Source organism: Schistocerca gregaria, chromosome 5 (assembly GCF_023897955.1).
Source record: "Schistocerca gregaria isolate iqSchGreg1 chromosome 5, iqSchGreg1.2, whole genome shotgun sequence".
In the NCBI taxonomy this organism is placed as follows: domain Eukaryota; kingdom Metazoa; phylum Arthropoda; class Insecta; order Orthoptera; family Acrididae; genus Schistocerca; species Schistocerca gregaria.
Window position 1 is genome coordinate 527129346 of NC_064924.1, and position 25066 is coordinate 527154411.

Below are 25066 nucleotides of genomic sequence, written 5' to 3' on the forward strand. Positions count from 1 at the left end.
AGCTGTGCATTGCCCTCTGTGGTTGCCGTACGCGGTCGCCCTACCTTTCCAGCACGTTCATCCGTCACGTTCCCAGTCCGTTTAAATTTTTCAAATAGATCCTTTATTGTATCGCTTTTCGGTCCTTTTGGTTACATTCAACTTCGTCTTGTTGCAACAACACTGTGTTCTAAGCGGTGGAATTCCAACACCAGAAAAATCCTCTGTTCTAAGGAATAAACCATGTTGTCCACAGCACACTTGCACATTGTGAACAGCACATGCTTACAGCAGAAAGACGACGTACAGAATGGCACACCCACAGACTGCGTTGTCTTCTATATCTTTCACATCACTTGCAGCGCCATCTGTTGTTGAAAATTGTAACTACTGTAATTTCGAAAGTTTGTCCGCCTGAAAATGTACTGTTGTCCCAAGCATATTGCAACAAACGGTGTATTTCTATCGCTGCTCGTTTAGTTTTTATTGCCATTTCAAATATACCGGTAATTTTTGAAACACCCTGTATGTGGAGATGAACATATTAGCAGAAGGTAAGCAGGGCAGAGGACAGCATTAAATCAGTCAAAAGAGTCATAATCTTAAACAAAATATAATAATTTTGAAAAAACTTTAAAAAACGATTTGTATGATTCTTTGTTACCTTGAAAAATTTCAATAAAAGTTTACATTCAAATTCATGGCTCTTCCGAACCCTGTTGATTTAGTTTGAGGTTTCCTCTGTCCTTAAACACATTGTCAGTGTAAAGCTTAATTTATTTATCCAGTCAAGTGCAAAGAGTGTGAGAATATCTGTGATGTTGATATAAACTGAGATTGTTTTGCTGTTTTTACTACATTTATTTCCCTTCCATCTGATAATAAAAACACTGTTATTGTCAATAGTATCTTTCATATACCTCAATGAACTTAAAAAACCTTGTTACCCATATTTATGATTTCAACAATGATAGTGAAGCAAAATTTAAAGCTATAGATAAAGTTACCTGGTGTATGTATGAATGGTGTTTTTTTTTCCTCCAGTGAGACAACTGAAGAAGACATCAATGAAGAAGCTTTAATTGCAGCAGTAAATGAATCAGCTGAAGAAAGTATTTCATTCCTGAGTAATCTTTTAGGAATTACATTGTCAGGATCAAACAAAACTCAAGAACAAAACACAACTGAAGTAGCAACAGAATCTTCAGAGAATCCAGAAAGCAAAAGAAGATCATTGCAGCAACATAAAAAGACATTCATAAAAAGTGCAAATGAGAAGTTGTGAAATCATTTGTCACAGCTTCATTGATTGTCAAGACTGCAAGAAAATGACTCTCTTGTTACTTCATAGTCATTAATTTATTTATTACATTTCAGAATGTAGTGAACAAAAGCTAATTCCTAAAATTCGTTATATAAGTTATTTATATTTGTTATGTAGAAACACATTAGAGAAACTTTCATTTTCATGATTTTAGCTTATGAGTAAAGTTAATTATATATAACTGATGTACAAACTACTGTCAAGGACAATTTTTATAACATGAAATTACTTATGTGCAGATATAAGAGTTTCTCAGGTCAGTGATAATTTAAGGTTGATCCAGCATTAGTTGAATAATATCCCTTGAAAAAAAGTCATGAAAAGTTAAGTCGGTGATGTTATGTGTGTGACTGTTCCAACTTTTGTATGGTGTTGTATACTGCCAATAATAATCAGTAATGAAACTTAAGATAATAAATTGTTATCTATTGAACATAACATTGTAATTCAATTCAGATAATTCTCAGTTTCTTGTATTTATTTCATTTTAAAATGTTGATGTATCTGAACTCTAGAACAATTTTTAATCAAAAACATGGAATGTGGTAGAATAATATGACCAACTGTTTTAAAAATACAGATACTGCAACTGATACAATATATCAATAATTTCAATGTTTAATTAAAAAAATTGAACACCTTTCATTGTGCACATCCACCTAATGTATTGATGTTTTGATGATGATTTTGAGTGTGAATCAAAATAAATGACACTTTTAAAGTGTGTTCCTTGTTTGTTTCAGAAGACAAAATCATAAAACAGAGAGTGCAAGTGGCTGCCAACTGTTGCACTGTTATGCTGAAAACTGCAGATTAGATCAAAAATAGTGAAAATTTGTGCATTACAATTTTATTTCATGCTGTATTTTATAGGTGCTAAATTTGTACTAGCACAATCACAGATCATTCCAACTGTGAGTAGCATATGGACATTGTGGGTTAATATTTCACCTGGATGATTAAGTGAGGAAATAAATACAAAATTTTATGAGGATTTCCATGGATATGCTGCAGTAATAGGCTCCAGGTTTACATGAAGCCTCTTTCTTGCCACAAGAAGATGTTAAGACACTTATTTTGCCATACACATGAGTAACAGGGGAGGGAGGGGTGGGGGAGTATGTTAACTGAAGTCTGCCATATTAGGGAGGGCCCCAGTGGTTAATCAGAGGCCAACTTTTTTAGATTATCTTCAGTATCCAAGTAGGCAGTTTGGAAACAAATTATCACAACAAAAGACTCCCAAAGAAGTAAAAAATCTCAGGAAAGGTGTTCTATCAGACATTTACCTGAAGAATAAGTGGTTGTCCATTTGTATTTTCCCGATAAAGAAATAGTGTAGGAAAAGGAAGAAATAAAAAATGGTTCAAATGGCTCTGAGCACTATGGGACTCAACTGCTGTGGTCATTAGTCCCCTAGAACTTAGAACTACTTAAACCTAACTAACCTAAGGACACCACACACATCCATGCCCGAGGCAGGATTCGAACCTGCGACCGTAGCAGTCGCACGGTTCCGGACTGCGCGCCTAGAACCGCGAGACCACCGCGGCCGGCCAAAGGAAGAAATAAGGATAGGGCTTATTATTTAACTGATGTGAGTTATTCTGTAGTTTTAACATGCACAAAAAGCTAAAGATGTGTATCTGATGTACAAAGTATTGGAAAGGACAGCTAGCATAGTTTTTGTTCAGCACTATTGTAAAAGAATACAGACACCTTCCTCACAGAGTTCCATCCACTTTTACTGTGCCAAACACCAAACCAACAAATTTTCAGCATTGTGCCAAACCCAGTTCAGTAATGTTTACTCTATCTGCAACAGAGCAAGACGGTGTTCCATCAGGTTCTGGTCACATGAATTTGTAGCTGAGACATCAGTGTGAGTTCACTGTCGTGCTCCTCAGATCACTGTACCACAAATCAGGCCTTGTGACAGGGACAATTATCCTGCTGGAAGAAGCCTGTTGGGCCTTCAAGCATAGAAGGATTGGAAATGAAGTTCAAGTACTCCACAGTTGTCTTGGTGCCTTTGGTTACTACCAAAGGTGTCCAGATGAATGTCCCCCACAGCATAATACTGTCCCCATCAACCTATGTATGTGGTGTGGTGCATGTTTTGACCAATTGCTAGCCCAGATGACAGTGTACTGGGACAAGACCATCGATCTGGAGTATCAAGAAATGTGATTCATCTGACCGGGCAATACATCTCCATTGTTTCAAGGTCCAGTCTTGCCTTCTACAGTCTTAATTAACAATGTCATTAGATCAACATGGAAATACATAGAGGGTCATCTGCTGCATCCAAATACTTGTGCCTGCACCAGCATTGCATTCTGTTCTCAGATCTGCCACAGATCATCATCTTTTCTGCTTTAGAAAGTAGGTAAGCGTCTGACCTCCATATCCTAAGACAAAGCCTCAAACATCTTGTTAATTTACTCATGGTTTCATTGTCCATCAACCACTTTCCATAGATGCTGAAGACAGTAGCAAGCAAACAGCTGACCAGCTCTGCCATTTCAACATGTTCATTGCCACCATGCTTAGCAATCTGTCCTTTGTGAAAGTTGCCTGTATGGAAAGATTTCACTATTTTCAGCTCACACTTGTGGTAGGATGATCCCCATTTGCCTGTGCTCTGTTTATATACTGATCCTGCCATGTCAGGTGCCCACAGTACCACCAAGTGGAATTCATTCTCACCATGGGCAGTGGTCCTAATATTCTGGCTCACCAGTGTATCCTTATGCTGTAGAAATGTAAATGCTCTGTTGAAGATTGGGCAGTTTTCTACTTCACCAGTGACAACATTTGGCAGAGACTTATCAATGACTGAACATGTCCCAATACAGAAAAAATATGAGAACAAAGGGAGGTGTGCGAAACTTAAGAACGAAAGTAACTATTGCATGATGTGCTACTGCCAAGTAACACAGTTTGATGAAATTTGGACTGTACATAGAAAGAACTGTTATACAGTATAGTACAGACGCCAGGTGAAAGAAATATGTAGTGACATGAACAGAAATGATATTTTTATTCATTCAAAGACAATAATTATACTTAAGTCAGCATGATTTGGTCCCTGAACATTCCTGAAGATGTGACATGTTTCTTAAAGGGTGTGTGATCAGCACAGTTAGCAGTGTGTGCTACCCCACTGGCCACAAAGTTGGTAAGGAGATCTTGTGGTAGGGCATTCCATTTCTCCACCCACATGGTGGGCGATTACTGGATGGTCACTGGTGCATGTGGACATGCTGCATTGTCTTCCAAATACATCCCACATACAGTCAGTTGGGTTTAAGTCAAGGAACAGGCTGACCAGTCCACTCGCCAAATATCCACTCATTCCAACAGATCCTCCTTTTGTATTGTTTGATGCCGTCACACATTGTCATCCAAAAAAAATGAAGTCAGGACTGAATGTACTTCGGAAAGGATGTGCGTGGGTAAGGAGTACAGTGTCACAATGTTGTTGACTGGTGAGTTACCATGTTCAACAATTTGGGGGTCAGTATTTCCAAGCAACATTATGCCTCCCCACATCATACACCTGAACCACCAAAATGATCATTTCTGACAATTCTGGACATACCCTCATATGGTGAAAGGTGGAAACACACTGCGTCAAACATGATTGTTTTGATGGTACACATGTTATGATGTGGGAAGTCTAATGGCTCCTATCTTTACTGCTGCTTAAGTTGAATGCCTTGTAATAATTAACCCAAAAACTTCATTTGAGCAATGAGTTGGTTTATTCTTCAATTCTCAAGTATTGTAAACAACTGAAGCATAAAAGGGGGAAGCTTAGTTTTAAGTATCTAATAATTATCTATAAGTCTGTTAACATCTTCACATCTTTTTTACTGTAATTCATTGTAGTTTCTTCTTCTTGAATTCAAAGTTGCAGATGGTCCACACATTTGTTTTCAATCATAATTCACACCTGAAACCTGAACGTGCAACTTCTTACAACAGAACAAAACAGAGTCCAAATTACTAACATTCTTCCATACCACAAACCAGCCAACTCCAACACAAAGCAACCAGCAATGCTCACATTGCATAATAATTCGAAGATATTACAATTACATATCAATGGTCTACATTGAGAGATACAGTTTATAAGTCAGTAATATTTTATGATGTTTAAATTGCAAAAGTTATTCAAATTACAATCTGATATTTATTCAAATAATAACAATAATAAATTAAAATCATTTCAAAACATTCTTTAAAAATTTAATTGATCACAACTCCTCACATTTTTGAAGATTTAGCTATTACATATTTTAGTGTATTTGTATTTAAGTGAAATAATTATCTATAATTTATTTAATGATAATAAAGAAAACAAAAATATACCCATTTCTGAAGCATATTTGCGTATCTGGTATCTAATTGTCCAAGTGTATTCCAAGTACTTCCATGTATCCAATAGCTTGCGTGTATTGGATGTTCCATCCATTTTGTGGTGAAAATAAGATCAATGCCCAATTTCAACCCACAACCACATTGAACAACGTAGGTAGAGCACCTCTTGGAGTAAGGAGATATTCGGCGAATGGACTGGCCTGCCCGTTTCCCAGTCTGAGATCCCATCGAGCATGTGTGGGACACATTGGGGAGACACATTGCAGCCTGTCCATGTGCACCAAAAAGTGTTCAGGTTGGTTGGTTGGTTGGTTTGGGGGAAGGAGACCAGACAGCGCGGTCATCGGTCTCATCGGATTAGGGAAGGATGGGGAAGGAAGTCGGGCGTGCCCTTTTAGAGGAACCATCCCAGCATTTGCCTGGAGTGATTTAGGGAAATCACGGAAAACCTAAATCAGGATGGCCGGACGCAGGATTGAACTGTCGTCCTCCCGAATGCGAGTCCAGTGTCTAACCACTGTGCCACCTTGCTCAGTAAGTGTTCAGGTGTTGTCAGTCATGCTGTGGAGGAAAGGAATGCTCTACCACAAGAACTTCTTACCAACTTTGTGACCTGCAAGGGGACAAGTTTCAGAGCTTACATTGCTGTCTCTGTTGACCACATACCCTTCTAAGAACCATGTTCCACCTGTTGTAATGGCAATGGGATCATCAGGAATAGCAGTGACTTCAGTGTAATTATTGGTTTCAAATAAAAGTGTCACTTCTGTTTATTTCATAGTGTATTTATTTCAGTGTCCTGTGTGTATTGTAGCATTCTTTCTGTATATGGTCCAGGTTTCATTTATTTGTGCTGCCTGGCAGTGACGCACCATGCATAAGTTCCTTCCATCCTTAAGTTTTGCACACTAGTGTAGTATGAATATTACCTGTTTGTAGAAATACCCATTATGGCTAAATCACATACAGCTTGGATACCAATTGCAAGCAAGTGAGTGAATAGTATAAGCCCAAAAGATGCATGGATTTGACAATGTGGCATCCTAAGACCCAAAATGGGAAAACAGAAGTGAGATGATCTCGACAAGGAGAAGAAAGAAGAAGAAGAAGGAAAAGGAGGAGGTGGAGGCTTCTCCTAACTAAACATATTTTTAACATTTGCTTAGCTGTAGTACTCTGCTTTGTTTAGCAACTATTGTGTTTATTTTTGTAGATGATCAATATTCTTACAAACACATCTGAATGCTGATTGCCAATAAGTGGTATTTGATGAGTATTCTTCAAAATGATGGCCATCGTATGTTTGTGAAACTTTGATTCTTCCTGGAGTGACTCATGAGTATGATCAATTATATTTTTTATATTTTCATGACATGCTGTAGATCTCACCATGAAAAAGAAATCTGAGACATAATACTGGGTCAAGATATACATTATCAAAAGGGAGTGGCTGTTAGGAACTAAATCAGTACACACTATTAACAATCATAACTAAAGCTTTTGCGTTGAAAGAAGCTGCTGCATTCTCAGTTGTGTTGAAAGCTGTTATGTATTTTCTACTCTTTGTTTAGTATCTACATGACCACTGTGATTTATACGAAAGAATAAATTCCTACTACTGAAAAATTTTACAAGGAACATTGCTTCCTGCTATGCTGTTAAAAGGAATCTTCAACTCTTGAGTCTATATAACCATAATTTTATGGCTCTCTCATGTGAATTTTCCTTTTGATAATTTACACATATAATTAGTAGAAGGTGTAACCAGTAAGGTGTGTTTTTAATTGTCTTTTCAAATGGAAGGTGTTCCAAATTTCATGTTTTATGTTTGACAGTTATTACCTGCTGAAGACTTTTGCACCAGAAAATGGAAATTTACACTGCAGCATAGATAAGGAGGAGTATCTACAAGAAAATGACTTTTGTGCCTTTTGATGCAGTTTTATAAATCACATTTCATCTCACTCATATTGTTGTTGTTAGCAGTAAGTATAATTAAGAAGTAAAGGTACTACAATAATAATTATTATTATAAAAATAAAATAAAATAATGGAAAATCCAAGATGGAATGTAACAATACCAGAGAAGGAAAGTTGCCACTCAACATATAGTAGAGATGCTCAGTCGCGATAGGCACAATAAAAAGATTCACTCAATTAAAGCTTCCACCATTAAGGCCTTTGTCAGCAGTAGACACACACACACACACACACACACATAAATGCAACTTGCACACACATCTGCAGTATCAGAGAGCTGAGACCAGACTGTGAACAGCAGCACCAGTGCATGATGGGAGTAACGACTGGATGGGGGTAAGGAGGAGGCTGGGGCAGGGAGGGGGAGGCATAGTACGGTGGGAGTGGCGGACAGTCACATGTTGCAGTTTAGACAGAGGACAGGAGAGAAGGCATGGATGGGGAAGGGGGTAAGTAGCGGAAAGGAGAGAAATAAAAGAAATTAAAAGACTGGGTGTGGCAGTGAAATGACGGTTGCGTAGTGCTGGAATGGGGACAGGGAGGGGGCTGGATGGGTGAGGACAGTGACTAACGTAGGTTGAGGCCAGGACGGTTATGGGAATATAGGATGTATTGCAGGGAAAGTTCCCACCTGCGCAATTCAGAAAAGCTGATGTTGGTGGGAAGGGTCCATAAGGCACAGGCTGTGAAGCAGTCATTACGATGAGGGATATCATGTTTGGCAGTGTGTTCATCAATAGGGTGGTACACTTGTTTCTTGGCCACAGTTTGTCGGTGGCCGTTCATGTGGACAGACAGCTTGTTGGTTGTCATGCCTACATAGAATGCAGCACAAAGGTTGCAGCTTAGCTTGTAAATCACATGACTGGTTTCACAGGTAGCCAGGCCTTTGATGGGATAGGTAATGTTAGTGATCGGACTGGAGTAGGTGGTGGTAGGGGGACGTATGAGACAGGTCTTGCATCTAGGTCTGTTACAGGGGTATGAGCCATGAGGTAAGGGTTTGGGAGCCGGGGTTGTGTAAGGATGGATGAGTATATTGTGTAGGTTCCTTGGACAGTGGAATACCACAGTAGGAGGGGTGTGAAGTATAGTGGGCAGGACATTTCTCATGTCAGGGCGTGACGAGAGGTAATCGAAACCCTGGCAGAGAGTGTAATTCAGTTGCTCCAGTCCCAGATGGTACTGAGTTACGAGGGGGAATGTTCCTCTGTGGCTGGACTGTGGAACTTTGGAAGGTGGTGGGAGACTGGAATGATAATTAATCTTTGCAGTTTGTGGGGGCTAGATATATGGTATGCTCAGATAGCTTGCCCTATTGAAGAAAAATGTTCATTGAATATATTTGCAATTTCAGGTTGATCTTCTACTACCATCCCACTGTGGTCAATAATAAGCTCCACACAGGATTTGTCTCTCCCTGTTCTAAAACTGTTTCTCACTCCCAAGACACCATTAGTAACATTGTGTGAAGCCTGAAGATTGTTTCCAACATAATTGCTTCTGGTCTGTATTAATGAATCTTTATAGTATTCTTGATAAATTCTGAAAGCCGCCTTTAGCCTGAGATTCTGTCTGTTGTTGCATTATGAAATAATTTTAACTTTTCCCTTGCTTCAGTGACATCATTATTTATCCAGATACTTTTGTTTATATTTTTTGCTTGTTTAACTTTCTCAAACCATGGTGTGTGTGCTAACATGCAGTTTCTTTTTTAGTGACAAGGGCACCTCATTTGCCTCCAATTGAAGTTGCACTGCATGGTAATCTGAGATCTAAAACTAGCAGTAGATCTAAAACTAGCAGTAGATCTAAAACCAGCAGTTTGTTATTATGTTATCCAGACATGTTTTGCAGTTGTCAGTTTCTCTAATTGGCTCATGAATAATTGGGGTCAGATTGAATTAACCAAGTAGGTAGTATGGCTTTTTTTAGTTGGTGTCACTGGTTAATAAGTCTACATTTATATCCCATTATTATAGTATTTACATGGTCATTTAACACAAAAACTGTATTGTCTATATACATATATCAGCAAGTCAGATAGATTTTTGGAAAATGTATCCATACTTGCCCCAGGTGGCCTATATACACCAATTACTGCTAAATTTTCTCTACCTCATTTGAAATTTATTGCAGCAAATTCTGTGATTCCTTCTATGCAGAATACCCTTACGTCAATAACACAGAAATTACTTGCTTTAACAGTGAAGATTGCTATGCCATCCCCAGTTTTATTTTTCCTACTGAAGGCAGAACAAAATTTCGTGGAGGATGGTTGATTAATGCTAATTACATCTCCAATGTATGAATGTTCAGTTATGACTAAAATATTAGGTTTATCAAGACACATAATAATATCCAGGTCATTAAGGTTATTTGTAAGACTACTGAAATTCTGGTATATGGCATTAAGTCTGAGTTTCTCCTGCTGGGCTATACAGGATGATATAGGCCTACCAAACTGTCCAGCAGGCTTTACAAGTTTCCCAGACTTGCCTGCAGATTCTGATTTGGTGCATTCTGCCATTCCGTGGCAATGCACCTGTTTTCACCGATTTCTGGAAAATTTCATCCAATTTCCTCGAAAATCAATTTATCTTTTTGCTCTTTTATTCATGTGTATACCATGAGTTGTGACCAGGTCTCATTTTAGATTGCTGAGATGTGTGTGTGTGTGTGTGTGTGTGTGTGTGTGTGTGTGTGTGTGTGTGTGTGTGTGTGTGTGTGATGCTGATGAAAATGATTGAAACTAAATGAAATAAGTTAGATTTCTGCGTAAGAGTCAACACAGTGATACACATTTCTAAGGAGAAAACATGCTTAACTGAATTTTTTTTATTAAATTAACAGTGTTGAGACATAGCAAGCTGTAATTATTCTTTCTGTTATGATTTCAACTGCTGATAATAATTAAATTTTTTCTGATCTCTACCCTATGTGGATATAGTAATTTCTGCATAGTATCTACAAAAGAATTTCAGAATGTTATCTAGGCTGAATTTCATTTATATTCATGTGCTTGTTCTCCCAGTGCATGTAGTTTTCCTGGAAGTGTTGCTAATCAACAGATTACTTGTTACTGCAGGAAGACTTAGCAGATACCATATTAACTAACATGTATTTAGGGAAATAGTGGCACCATTCGTTAGAAAGAATGGCATTCTGTATTTTGAGTAACATAGTTCAAATTAATTAACTTAAGATATGTGATTAGCTGTTGAAAATTAATCATTTAGTTCCATATACATTTCATTAATACTTGCTCATATGGGTAAGTTAGAAAAGAGAACCCCTTGTATGAATATCAAGAGCTCAGATGGAAACCCACTTCTAAGCAAAGAAGGGAAAGCAGAAAGGTGGAAGGAGTATATAGAGGGTCTATACAAGGGCGATGTACTTGAGGGCAATATTATGGAAATGGAAGAGGAAGTAGATGAAGATGAAATGGGAGATATGATACTGTGTGAAGAGTTTGACAGAGCACTGAAAGACCTGATTCAAAACAAGGTCCCAGGAGTAGACAACATTCCATTACAACTACTGACGGCCTTGGGAGAGCCAGTTCTGAGAAAACTCTACCAACTGGTGAGCAAGATGTATGAGACAAACAAAATCCCCACAGACTTCAAGAAGAATATAATAATTCCCATCCCAAACAAAGCAGGTGTTGACAGATGTGAAAATTATCAAACTATCAGTTTAATAAGTCACGGCTGCAAAATACTAATGCGAATTCTTTACAGATGAATGGAAAAACTGGTAGAAGCCAACCTCGTGGAAGATCAGTTTGGATTCCATAGAAATATTGAAACACGTGAGGCAATACTGTCCCTATGACTTATCTTAAAATCTGGATTAAGAAAAGGCAAACTTGCGTTTATAGAATTTGTAGACTTAGAGAAAGCTTTTGACAATGTTAACTGGAATACTCTCTTTCAAATTCTGATGGTTGCAGGGGTAAAATACAGGGAACGAAAGGCAATTTACAATTTGTACAGAAACCAGATAGTAGATATAAGAGTCGAGGGGCATGAAAGAGAAGCAGTGGTTGGAAAGGGAGTGAGACAGAGTTGTAGCCTCTCACTGATGTTAGTCAATCTGTGTATTGAGGAAGCAATAAAGGAAACAAAAGAAAAATTCAGAATAGGTATAAAAATCCATGGAGAAGAAATAAAAACATTAAGGTTCACCGACGACATTGTAATTCTGCCAGAGGCAGCAATGCACTTGGAAGAGCAGTTGAACAGAATGGACAGTGTCTTGAAAGGAGGATGTAAGATGACCATTAACATAAAGCAAAATGAGGATAATGGAATGTAGTCGAGTTAACTCAGGTGATGCTGAGGGAATTAGATTAAGGAATGAGACACTTAAAGCAGTAAAGGAGTTTCGCTACTTGGGGAGCAAAGTAACTGATGATGATAAGTAGAGAGGATATAAAATGTAGACTGGCAATGGCAAGGAAAGTATTTTTGAAGAAAAGAAATTTGTTAACATTGAGTACAGATTTTAAGTGTCAGGAAGTCATTTCTGAGAGTATTTGTATAGAGTGTAGCCATGTATGGAAGTGAAACAAAGAGGATAAATAGTTCGGACAAGATGAGAATAGAAGCTTTTGAAATGTGGTGCTACAGAAGAATGCTGAAGATTAGATGGGTAGGTCACATAACTAATGAGAATGTACTGAACAGAATTGGGGAGAAGAGGAGTTTGTGGCAGAACTTGACTAGAAGAAGGGTTCATTTCGTAGGACACGTTCTGAGGCATCAAGGAATCACCAATTTAGTATTGGAGGGCAGCGTGGAGGGTAAAAATTGTAGAGGGATACCAAGAGATGAATACACTAAGCAGATTCAGTAGGATGTAGGCTGCAGTACATACTGGAGGGAGATGAAGCAGTTTGCACATGATAGAGTAGCATGAAGAGCTGCATCAAACCAATCTCAGGACTGAAGACCACAACAACAACAGCATGGGTAAGTTATGTTATCTAATACAGAGAGCAGAGACTACTAAAACTAAATCAAGAGTCAGAGAATAACATGTAGAATGATGAGTGCCATTGAATATTTATGTGCTTTTCGTCACATGTGATACCCTACATGACCCCCCCCTCCAGTATCAATGGTGTACATGATGTCTCATGATGTCATGATGTGCCACACGCATTGCCACTGTTCTTTGGAAACTGAGTATTGGTTGTCATACCTTGTCGGCATTGTTTTGGATGTGTTCAGGTAGTACAGCTTCATCTTTGGCAGTCACAAGGCCAGCAGTCTTCATTGCCTCTTATGTATCATAATGGGCGGGTTTGAGTCTGTCAATGGAAATGGTGGTAGGCATACCCCTTGTTGTCTCTCTACCAATTATCATATATGGAACTTTATTTGGCAACTGCAATGGCTTGCACATTGTGTCATTCTGTATGGATATGTTATTGCAGCTTGAATGGTCCACATTGTTCTCCAGGTATGACTGGCTGGAGTTGCCAGATGTGCGATTGTAATTTGGTGACAAATTCTGATGCATCGATCGTATCATCTATCACGTTATGCATGAACTACCCTCGTAGGTGCAGAGTCTTTCTGTACACTAATTCAACTGCGTAGCCTTCAGGTTGCTCTTAAATGACATACCGAGACCAAGGACAATGACGGGTAATGTCTCCATCCAATGTGCGTAACGCGACATGGAAGGGCTGTCCCGAGTTGGCAATGCAGACTTTCTGCTATTCCATTCACTTCTGGATTGTAAGTATTAGTGTGAATGAGCTTAGTGCCCAATAATCTGGCCAGTACTTTGAATAGGTATGCCTCAAATTGGTGTCCTTGATCTATTATAATGTATATCTGTACCCCAAACTGGGCAATCCATCTGTAAAAAAACATTTGTGCTACTGTCTCAGCTGTGATGTCGTTCATAGGGAAACCATCAGGCCATTGTGAAAATCAATTCATGATGGTGGGGCAGCAACTGTAGTCTTCTGACAATGGTAGGGGCCCTACAACGTCTGGGTGCACGTGTTGAAAGCATTGACTTGGTGGTAGGGGTGTGACTAATGGTGCCTCGACATGCCAAGTAACCTTATTTTTCTGGCACTCCACACAGTGTCTGACAAATGTCTTACAGTCTGCATCCATTCCTGGCCAGACAGAACTCTGTTTGATTAGTTTCACCATGCCATGGGATCCCAGATGAGCTAGGTTATCCACTGACACAATTTCTTGTGACTGAAATCGGTGAGGTATGAACAGTACTACTTTTCCCCAGAGATATCACAGTGCAATGTGACATTGTTGTAACTTTAATCCACCTATGTGATTCAATAACGTGCAAAGCTAGCTCATCATTGTGCTACTGCGACTGAGTGAAGACCTTGTAATCGACTGAGGCAAGGCTATTAATAGAAGAGGCCATACCTGCACAGTTTGAAACAGCTGTAATTCCACCAACCTCTCCCTCTGAAATCAGTAAAATAATAAACTCACTGAAAAGTAAAAGCTCTTATGGAATTGATGGCATTTCCAGCAAAGTACTTAAAGCTTGTTCCCCACAGATAAGTAGAATTCTCAGCCACGTATGTAATAGCTCTTTGGAGCAGGGTGTTTTCCCTGATAGACTGAAATATGCCATTGTAAAACCATTGCATAAAAAGGGGGATATGTCGGATGTCAACAACTACCGCCCAATCTCTCTTCTGACAGCTCTATCAAAAATTTTTGAGAAAGTAATGTATTCAAGAGTAGCCTCCCATATTTGTAAAAATAAAGTACTAACAAAATGTCAGTTTGGTTTTCAGAAAGGCTTTTCAACAGAAAATGCTATATATGCTTTCACTGATCAAATATTAAATGCTCTGAATAACCGGACATCACCCATTGGTATTTTTTGTGATCTCTCAAAGGCCTTTGATTGTGTAAATCATGGAATTCTTTTAGATAAGCTAAATCATTATGGTTTGAGTGGGGCAGTGCACAAATGGTTTAATTCATACTTAACTGGAAGAATGCAGAAAGTTGAAATAAGTGGTTCGTGTAATGTTAAAACAGCTGATTCCTCAAACTGGGGTGCTATCAAGCACGGGGTCCCACAGGGTTCGGTCTTAGGTCCTTTACTGTTCTTGATATACATTAATGACTTACCATTCCACATTGATGAAGATGCAAAGTTAGTTCTTTTTGCTGATGATACAAGTATAGTAATAACATCCAAAAACCAAGAACTAAGTGATGTAATTGTAAATGATGTTTTTCACAAAATTATTAAGTGGTTCTCAGCAAACGGACTCTCTTTAAATTTTGATAAAACACAGTATATACAGTTCTGTACAGTAAATGGCAAAACTCCAGTAATAAATATAGAATTTGAACAGAAGTCTGTAGCTAAGGTAGAATTTTCAAAATTTTTAGGTGTGTCCATTGATGAGAGGTTAAACTGGAAGCAACACATTGATGGTCTGCTGAAACGTCTGAGTTCAGCTACGTATGCTATTAGGGTTATTGCAAATTTTGGTGATAAGAATCTCAGTAAATTAGCTTACTATGCCTACTTTCATTCACTGCTTTCGTATGGCATCATATTCTGGGGTAATTCATCGTTGAGTAGAAAAGTATTCATTGCACAAAAACGTGTAATCAGAATAATTGCTGGAGCCCACCCACGGTCATCCTGCAGACATCTATTTAAGGATCTAGGGATCCTCACAGTAACCTCACAGTATATATATTCCCTTATGAAATTTGTTGATAATAATCCAACCCAATTCAAAAGTAATAGCAGTGTGCATACCTATAACACCAGGAGAAAGGATGATCTTCACTATGCAGGGTTAAATCTGACTTTGGCACAGAAAGGGGTAAATTATGCTGCCACAAAAGTCTTTGGGCACCTACCAAACAGCATCAAAAGCCTGACAGATAGCCAACTAACATTTAAAAATAAATTAAAAGAATTTCTAGATGACGACTCCTTCTACTCATTGGCTGAATTTTTAGATATAAAGTAAGTAAAAAAAAAAAAAAAAAAAAAAAACTTAATCATTAGTGTCATGCAATCTTTTGGGTAATGTAATTTCTTGTACAGACATCTTTTATTAACCTGACACGTTCCACATCATTACGAAGTGTCGTATTCATGATCTATGGAACAAGTATTAATCTAATCTAATCTAATCTAATCTGATCTACTGCAGTGGTTATTGCTTCAACATGTAAGAGAGCTTCTGCAGGTTTACTCAGCTTCCCTTGCATGTAATGAGTGAGTCATAAACTGAGTGATATAGTCCAAATGTTGAAGTTGTCTTGATGATGCTTTCTCTGGTTTCATACTGAACGAGTATGTCAGCTGTGTATGGCCTGTGTATATGGTAAAGTATGAACCTTATAACGAGTGCCGGAACTTCCAGAGTGCAACAGATGCAGCATATAGTTCTTCATCATAAGTTGCCCAGCATTGCTGTGATGGTGGCACCTTGTGACTAAAGAATGTGACTGGCTGCCAGCTACGTTCAACTTGTTGCTGAAGTACAGCATCAGTATCGGTAGCTGATGCATCTACTTTGAGCTTATGCTGTGATTTTGGGCGAAATAATTGTGCAGTCCTGACATTGCTGTTTTTTTTCAGCTTGGAAAGCAGTATCTGTTTTGTTTGTTCATTGCACTCTGTTATTTGGCTTTGGTGTGCCCTTTGGAAGCTCATTCAGTGGAGCTGTTATTAGTGTATGAATCAATGATAAAAATTAAAGATGCCAAGAAAATGACATGACTGCCTAACTGTAATTGGGCAATCTTTAGGAGGCCTGATGCCATGGGCATTGATTGTATGTACAAGAAAATGGACCTCTGTTGCCCCAAAGGTACACTATGCAGTGTTAATAACTAGGCCTTGCACATTCAAACCATCAAATATCTTGGTTAAATGTTCTATATGTTCTGCTTCTGATGCAGACATCTCTCAAATGTTGTCTATGTAGACATCACAGAAATTCAGATCTCGCATGATAGCATCCCTAAAGTGTAGAAATGTCTATGCTGCATTATGCAGTTTGAAAGTCATTCTCACAGACTCAAAAAGATCAAAGGAATTCTTATATTTGTCTTGTGTATGTCTTCTTGTGTGACAGGAATTTGATAGTATGTTCGTACTAAGTCCAAAGTAGAGAATATTTTCTTACCATATGTGTTGAAAACAAAGTTTTCTTGGAGTGGCACCAGATATACCCAGGGATGGTCCTCACATTGAGTTGGCAGTAATACTAGCATGGGTGCCATCGATTATTCTCTTTTAGCACTAAGTGGAACAGGGATGTCAAGCTGCAACTGGATGCTCAACAGATACTTTGTGTCAGCATGCCAAGAATTCCTGCTTCATGACTTTGAATTTTTCTGGTGTTAAATACATTGACTGGTGGTCCTGGTGTGTTAACAACGTGATGTATTGTGTGTGCTTCACTGGTGCAAGTGTGTATGATTGTTTTGTAATCTTGAGGAGCTTCTGTAACAGGTGTATGTACATAGTATTCCCCAAAATTGTGGGTTCTCTCATCAGACTGACACAACATGTCTTTGCTTGGCTATCCTAGTTAGAGATGGAATCTATCAGTTATTGATATCATAGATTTGGGGCCAGCCCTAGAAAAATAAGAAATCAGCTCCTAGAAAGGGCTGCAACACATCTGCCATCATGAACTGCCATTTGAGTCTGTGACGTAATCTGCGATTGAGTAATAGTGTCATTTGCCTATATGTCCTGATCTTTGAACTGTTGGTAATAAATAGGTAGTAATCATTGCAGTTGTAATGTGGTAGTCAGGTTGATGGGTACATTGACACTCCTGCCCCTTGTATGTCGGTGTCACGGTCCATGATGAAGAGGTGACGTGTGCTATTGCCAGAAGTAGCTGCTGCCAATATGGACTCTGTGTCATGGTTCTACTTGCATGGTGGTGTACATTTCCAGACATCATTGGTGAGCTTCTTATAATATTCAGCATAGCAGATGATTGATTGCGGCTTTGCAATGATCAACAACACAGCCGTCGACAAGTGTGCATCATTTGCAGTGCAGTGATTTGTGTAGTCAGCTCAGCTAACTACGACAACAAGGATGAGACAGTCACTGTGGGCACATTACCTTGTAATGAAACTACTGTTGATACACTCACAGAGGGGCACATTTCCATAATTCTGTCTGCTGTTTGTGCTAGCACATTTAAATTGCCAGTGCAAAGTGTTAAAATTTTCTGTGTATTGGAAGGTAGACAAGACAACCAGATGTTTCGTAGTACATCATCACTAACTGCATTACTTGCCAGCATCTGTAGATGTCATGTAAGCTGTGATGGGGTACAATAGCCAAGTTATTCTGTTTGTAAAAGTTTTTCCAATTACCTTGTCTCTGACTGGGATAGGCATGTCATTAAAGCATTTTTTATCGATGCACATCATTCGGTGTTCAGCGGTACAGTCAGGATGTCTTGCACATCCGCAGCAAAATCTTCATTTAGTGCCGCAACAACGTAGTTATATTTGGTCTGATCTGATGATATATGAGCTAACACAAACTGGCTTTCCAACTGTGCAAGCCATAACGCCACATTATGTTACCAGAATGGTGGGTCTTTGATCACGATTCTGCTGATCCCATCGCTTGCAGCCAGTTCTATGGTTGTTGGCAAGTCTGTCATGTCCAACACGGAAATAAGTGTGACACAGCTGGCTTGGAAGGAACAAGCCTGTGGGTTTTGCAATGCAATACGATGCATCATAACTGACACAGTTGTACTGTTGTAACGCTTCACTAGCAGGCAACAAATATGTGGTTATTCATTGAGAATTAATCTCTTATTTACACATATGTTACATTAATACTTGCACATTTGAGTATGTTATATTTTTAATAATTGCAGCATGGAATACTAAAACTAAACCAAGACTCAAGAAACAGCACACAGAATCATGTCAAGGATGCCACTGTGCATGTCATCATGATGTGTTACCCTACAAAGATAACAACAGTAAAGTTCTGAAGCAGTTGCTTTTCCTTTACAGATTCTGCCTCTGAGCTTGTAAGATTCTGATCTCTGCCATTATAGTTTTGTTGACCTGATTTTATGCATAAGATGATATACTTCATTAATTAAGCCATTAACAAAGATTTTTCCCATGATCTACCATAAGTTTTAATATGGTGCTTGTACAACAAAAAGGATGTCCCAAGTGCGGATGCATAAAATGATTTCATAAACTTTTCCAAATTTCCTAGCCCACCATCTAGTCCATAAACAAATTTGTGGTTAATACTTATATTTCATTCTGAGCAGAAAAACCTAACATTGCATTTTTACAAAAGACTGTGTAATTTCGAAAACAACAATTTCTTTATACACCAGTCTTTAGTCAAAAATTACCCAAAATAGTCCGTCCCAGCTGAGAGAGTACATAAGCAACAGCTATGTCAAATCTGCTCCTGGTAATCTCTCACACAAAAGCTATGTGCAACCTGCCCATGAAAACATGCACAACATCATCCACAAAATAAAAACTGCTGATCTTTTTTACCATATGAATAACTGTGGATGTGTTTGGGTTAGATAAAAGGGAGGTATGATTTCACAAATGTGCAGAGACGAGAACTTTTAAATGACAGCCTTTATTTTGGTTATTGTTTTATTCTGAATTGCCAACAAATTTATTTTCTAGTTTCACAATACTGATACGTCCCTTTTATCTAACCCACGCACATCCACAGTTATTCATATGGTAAAAAAGATCAGCAGTTTATATGCAGCGATTTTGCTTTTGCAAGTTATCTAATGTTGTCTACCCACCTTCCATTAGATCATGCAAATGGCCTTTTATTACCTCTTAGAATCCAGCACAATACCTCTTTAATACATGCAATGTTCAGTTTGCCAACTGTTTACACATTTAAAATCTGTATCCCACTTTCATAAACAAAAACTGTTGTAAACTTTTCAGCACACTGGAAATTAAATTTTGAAAATTGTTTAGTTTACCAAAAATACAAAATGATTTTTACTTTTGTCTCTTTAACAGCGAGTTGCCTTGCTTAGAAAAACTCATTAACTGGTTCTATGAAATTGTTATTAAATTATATAATTTTCTTTTCTATTTGTTGATTGTAAATCATTTTACTTGTATGATAATTGATTTGCATATCTTCTTTTAAATTTGCTCTAGTTATTTCTTCTATCCACTGTTAATCTACACTAGGGACTAAGAGCACAATGTCATCAGTGAAATGTAAGTGATTCAGGTATGTTTCATTAACATGTATTACTTCTTTATTTCACCAGTTTTTAGGATCTGTCAACTTCTACAACTGCTTAGGGCACATTTGGTAGTATGAAATGTTTCTGTCCTGGAAGAGGGAGGTCTGGATGTAGCGGAGAAGGATCCACAAGACAAGGATGGGGTAGCAGGATAGTGTGAGCCAGGTGTTTCAACAGCTGAATCAGCGGCTGCATGTTAGATGAAAGGAGTTCAGAGGGTAGAGCTTATAAGGGATAGAGAGAGAGAAAGAGGGGAGAGATGGGGAGGAGAAGAGATTGGACATGAAGAGGGAGACATGCAGAGAGAAGATAGAAAAGGTGAACGTGGAGAATGGGTACAGACGTGGTGAGAGAGAAAGGGGAGGGGGGAGAGGGAGGGGAGGGGTAGAGAGAGGGGGGAGGGAGGGAGGGAGGGAAGGAGAGAGAGAGAGAGAGCATATCTGTATTGGGGGAGGGGGGGCAGGAAGAATGGTGGAAGAAGGTAGACTGTGATCTGGTTGGGAAGGGAACAGTGAGGAGAAAAGAAAGAAGGGAAAAAGAAGTTAATTGAGACAGTGGGAAACAGGTTAGTGGAGGTTTAGGGCAGAGAGACTGCAAAAGTACAGAAAATGTTGGACAGACAATTCCCAACTGCATTGGTCAGAGAATCTTGTGCTGGAAGGGGGTATTCATATGGCCTGTGTAGTCATACAGCTGTTGAAGTGACAGAAGTCATTTGTGTTGTGGTGCACAACATTTTCAGTAACTGGATGGTCAATTTTGTGATTGCCTCACTTTGGTGGTGGCGGTTCACGCAAGTAGACTGTTAGGTTCTTGCTAGCTTACGTAGAATGCAGTGGAGTATTTCCAGTACAGCTTATACATAAGATGGCTCTATCACTCATGACAGTGCTTTTTGTTGGTGGTCCAGTCACTGGTGTCTCCTACTGGGCTACATTTGAAAGCAGTGTAATTATACATCAGCTACATTTGCAATTGCTGTACAGCAGTCTACGTAGGCATCACAAGTAACCAAATGCCTACTCACATAAATGGGCACCGCACATACTATGGCAAATCACAAACTTGACCATCTAATTGCCGAACATGCTGTGCATCACAACACAAGTGACTTCAGCAGCTGCTTCACTACATGAGCCATAGGGGTACTCCATTCCCGCACAAGTTTCTCTGAGCTATGCAATTGAGAATTATCTCTCCAGCATATTCTATATTCACACAATACCCCCTAGCCAAAACCTTCACAGAGCTCAAAAACTAGGGTGACCGTTTCCTGTTACGTTTTTCTGTGTGCCGTACATTGGTCTGCTGTAAATGAGTCATTCCTTTTCCCTTTTTTACGTATTTTCCCATCCAGAAATTTACATTAATTTTGTACATTGCTGATTCAGCACTCTTTCATCACATACCCTTTTACCTTTGTTACTGCTTTTCTTTACCTATGTATACTGCGGTGGAAATATTTATTGCATCACCATGAATTACTTCGTCTTTTTGTCTTTTGCAGCAGTTTGCTTCGGGTTATACCAGTCTCATTGTTGCTAAACTTTGTTGACATATTCTTGCCTTAATAATCTGACTTCTTCACATGTTTTCCAACAGTACACAACTCTTTGTTGTTGTCATTTGGTTTTACAATGAAACCAGTGTTTATATTGCCATTCTGAGTTTGAGAAAATGAGCAGGACAGTTGAATTAATTTCAGAAAAGAAAGCTGCTATACTTGCTTATTTGTCTGTTGGTCTCAGCACCAGAGAGATAGCCTCTATGACAGGATTTAATCAGTCTACAATCTTGAGGTTACTGTAAAAATACAGGTAAAAAGGAAATGTTGATCATGAGAAAGGAAGAGGTCGGGAAAGGGCGTCTACTGCCAAACAGGACAGGGTATTGAAAAGGCTTTTGCTCAACAATCATTGCCTGTCATCAACTGAACTAAAGTGAGGCTGGGAAGAAATGTGTGACATCTCTGTAACCAGAAGAACTGTAAGAAATAGTCTACTGGAGGCTGGACTCTCAGTCCATCATCCTAGAAGGGAGCCTTTATTGACCAATTGCTCAGATGGAAAAGTGCTCCTGCGTCAAAGAAAAGGTGAAGAATTTTTGCCATCATGCATGACACATACAGTCAAACACTCACAAGGACAAATGGTATGGGGGTGCATTTCTAGTCACGGAGTCGATCGTCTGGACTTCATCAATGGCACTGTCAACGCAGATGCCTACATAAGCATGCTTGAAAGGAAGCTTACACCAACCATTAGAGACCAGTTTGGAGATGTTTCCAATTGAATTTTTCAGGATGACTGATCTCCTTGCCATAGAGCTTTGAAGGTGAGTCCTATGACTAATATTTGTACCAAACATGAAGCAGATTACTTTTCTGGTTAATTATCATGTACTTCTACATTTCAGGTAAAATCTTTCCTTCGACAAAATGGGGTTTGAGTGTTAGAGTGGCCTGGAAACAGCCCTGATATCAATCCTATTGAGATTTGTTGGAAGGTTATGGGAAATGCTATCACCAAAAAGAACCCATGGAATAAACAGGAGCTGCTGGAGAACCCCCTGGAGGGTGATCAAAACACACTGTTACAAATGTGTTCTTGGACTTAATCAGATTTTTGTGCAGAAGTGCTCCACAGTGACCACACCCCATTTGCTTAACATAGTGCTTCCACATTGGAAATTGTGCAGACAGACCTGCTCCTTCCCCCTTATGGAAGCCAGCCAGCTGGGTTGTACATGAAGAATTACAGTTTATTTCCCGTGCCGTGCACGATCAAAGATGTTCCATATGACGACACCCCTGTATCACATAACTTGGTGGCATACAGACACAGTTACAGTGATGTGCTTACACTGTAGCATGCATTATGTAATCTCCATTATTTCAACCAGAACACCTGGAGACCTGGTTTGCCACCACAAAAACTGTTCTGTCTGTCCACAACATTGTCAATGATGCAGCGAATTATTCTGCTTTGTTGTGTAATATTGGCAACTATGCATCTATTATCAGTGAAGTCATCTTGTGACCCTGCCCACTAACAAGTTTGAAATGGCAATGGCAGCTTTATTGCAGCATTTGTGCAAAGCAACAAGTTCATTAGGCAATTTGTAGGGAAAAGATGCAGGGCAGGACACCTTTCCAGTTCTGACAACATCTAAGGGTTTGAATGGACACTAATGTTATGCCTGATGATGTATATGCATATGGACAAGCATTTTGCCCCCTCAAATCCAAGTTTCGTTGATTACTAATGAGGGCAACATGCACGATAACAAATTTCATATTGCTGATCGGATTTTTGCACTGCAAGACCAACACTCTTACTACCATGGAACCGCAGGTGATTTTCAGCAGCAGTAGGCATATTACACCACGACACAGCAACTAGTAGCTGACATGAGCTAAGAACATCAGAGTAATGTGGCACGTTCACCAGTGGTCAACGTCAACTGACACCTAGGATGCCTTGTGATCAGCTGCACGTAGCAGACCAGCCACCAGCTGACGCCACCCAGAGCTCCAGCAACAGCTAGCAGAGTGCGCACTAGTACTGGTTTCATTCACATTCTGGAGCAGTCACTCACAAGTGCACCACACCATACATGCACTCGCATGTTTGTGACCTTCAGTAGGTGTCATAGGTTGTGCAATTAAGAAAACTGCACTTAAACCTTATGCATATAAGCCAAACCAGGTTGCCTCATGGTTCCAAGCTTAGCGGCCATTTATATATTTTTGACTGAAATAATGACTAGTGTCTTCTCATTGACTAGGGATCTGAAATGAGTACAATCATCGGAAAACCACCATATCCTACTCCTCCAATGGTAGCAGATTATTCCACATCATCACCAAAAGAGCTTCAAGACTCATACTATTCACTGACTAAATAGCAGGCTACAGTGGAGCAGATGTATGTAGACATGAAAATGTAACATTCAAAACTGGAGGACAGAAAATTGACTATACAGAAAACTTTGCACGGCAAATGTAGCAAACTAGCTGAGATCAGGTATCAACTGTCACTGTTACGGATTAATGCAATTTTTTACCCTAGACATCCTCCGCCTCCTGGTTCCCATCCTCATGCGATCTTAAAAGCTGTGGACAAATTAAAAATTATGACAAACAACTTCACTTGCTGTTTCAAGGAAGCTAAGTAATTTAAATACCTGGATGGTAATCTAAGTCAAACATTGTTAGAGTTGGATGTGGCAAAAATACTGGATATAACAAGAATGTGAAAAAGTTACATAAAGAGGCAGTACCTAAAACTCACAAATGAACTGCCCAGGAATTTTCAGTGACTACACCTACTTACCTACTTTCCCCAACCATGGACTTCAAGCATTAACCATGGAAAATTTACAACTCAGTGACTGTGACATCAGTGAATCACTTCGCACTCACACTGTTACTTAGAGTTTTGCCTAGTGATTCTGCATTCCCTACATATTGTGGAATTAGGGACAATATCATCCATGGAATAAACAGTTCTGAAGGACCTCCAGTCTTCCTCCACAAAGCTTGACATCTAGGTATCAGACAGATATCTGACGCCAAATATCTGCGACTCTGTTCACACATTACTTGGTGCTTTGGTATTTAGTATTAGAGACTGAAAAGACATATCTGCAGATCCCATTGGCTATGGAAGACATTTTCAAGATGGTCATCATTAATCCTTTTGGATTATATGATTTCTTGTACATGCCTTTTAGGTTCAAAAATGCTTTCCACAAATTTGGCCGTGTTTTTATCTCTTTTTCAAATGTAAGGCCTAACAGCTCAGTTCATGGAATCAATACTAGAAATAAGAATAATCTTCACAGAGATTTAAAGTCTCTTCTTTAGTACAGAAAGGTGTGTATTAGTCAGGAACACGCATTTTCAATAACTTGCCAGCAGCCTTAAACGTTTTAACTATCACTAAAGTTCAGTTGAAGAGCCTAGATGATTTATTGGTGGCCAACTCCAACTCCACTGATGAATTTCTTAGCAGAACCATCTAATGTGTACATGTTACTAATAATATCAAATAATGAGAGATGAGTATTATGTACAATTTGACTTCTGTGCAAATTCAGTG

General features: G+C 39.0%; 1 protein-coding gene across 1 annotated transcript in view; it reads left to right on the forward strand.

Annotated features, from left to right (window-relative positions):
- The window catches only part of LOC126272821 (uncharacterized), a 40961-nt gene extending 38934 nt beyond the window's left edge, over positions 1 to 2027 (forward strand). Inside the window, exon 5 of the mRNA XM_049976017.1 lies at positions 1024 to 2027. Coding sequence (XP_049831974.1) covers positions 1024 to 1264 — 241 coding nt within the window. The 3' untranslated portion in view covers positions 1265 to 2027. The remainder of the gene's footprint in view (positions 1 to 1023) is intronic.
- The last annotated feature ends 23039 nt before the right edge of the window (positions 2028 to 25066 follow it).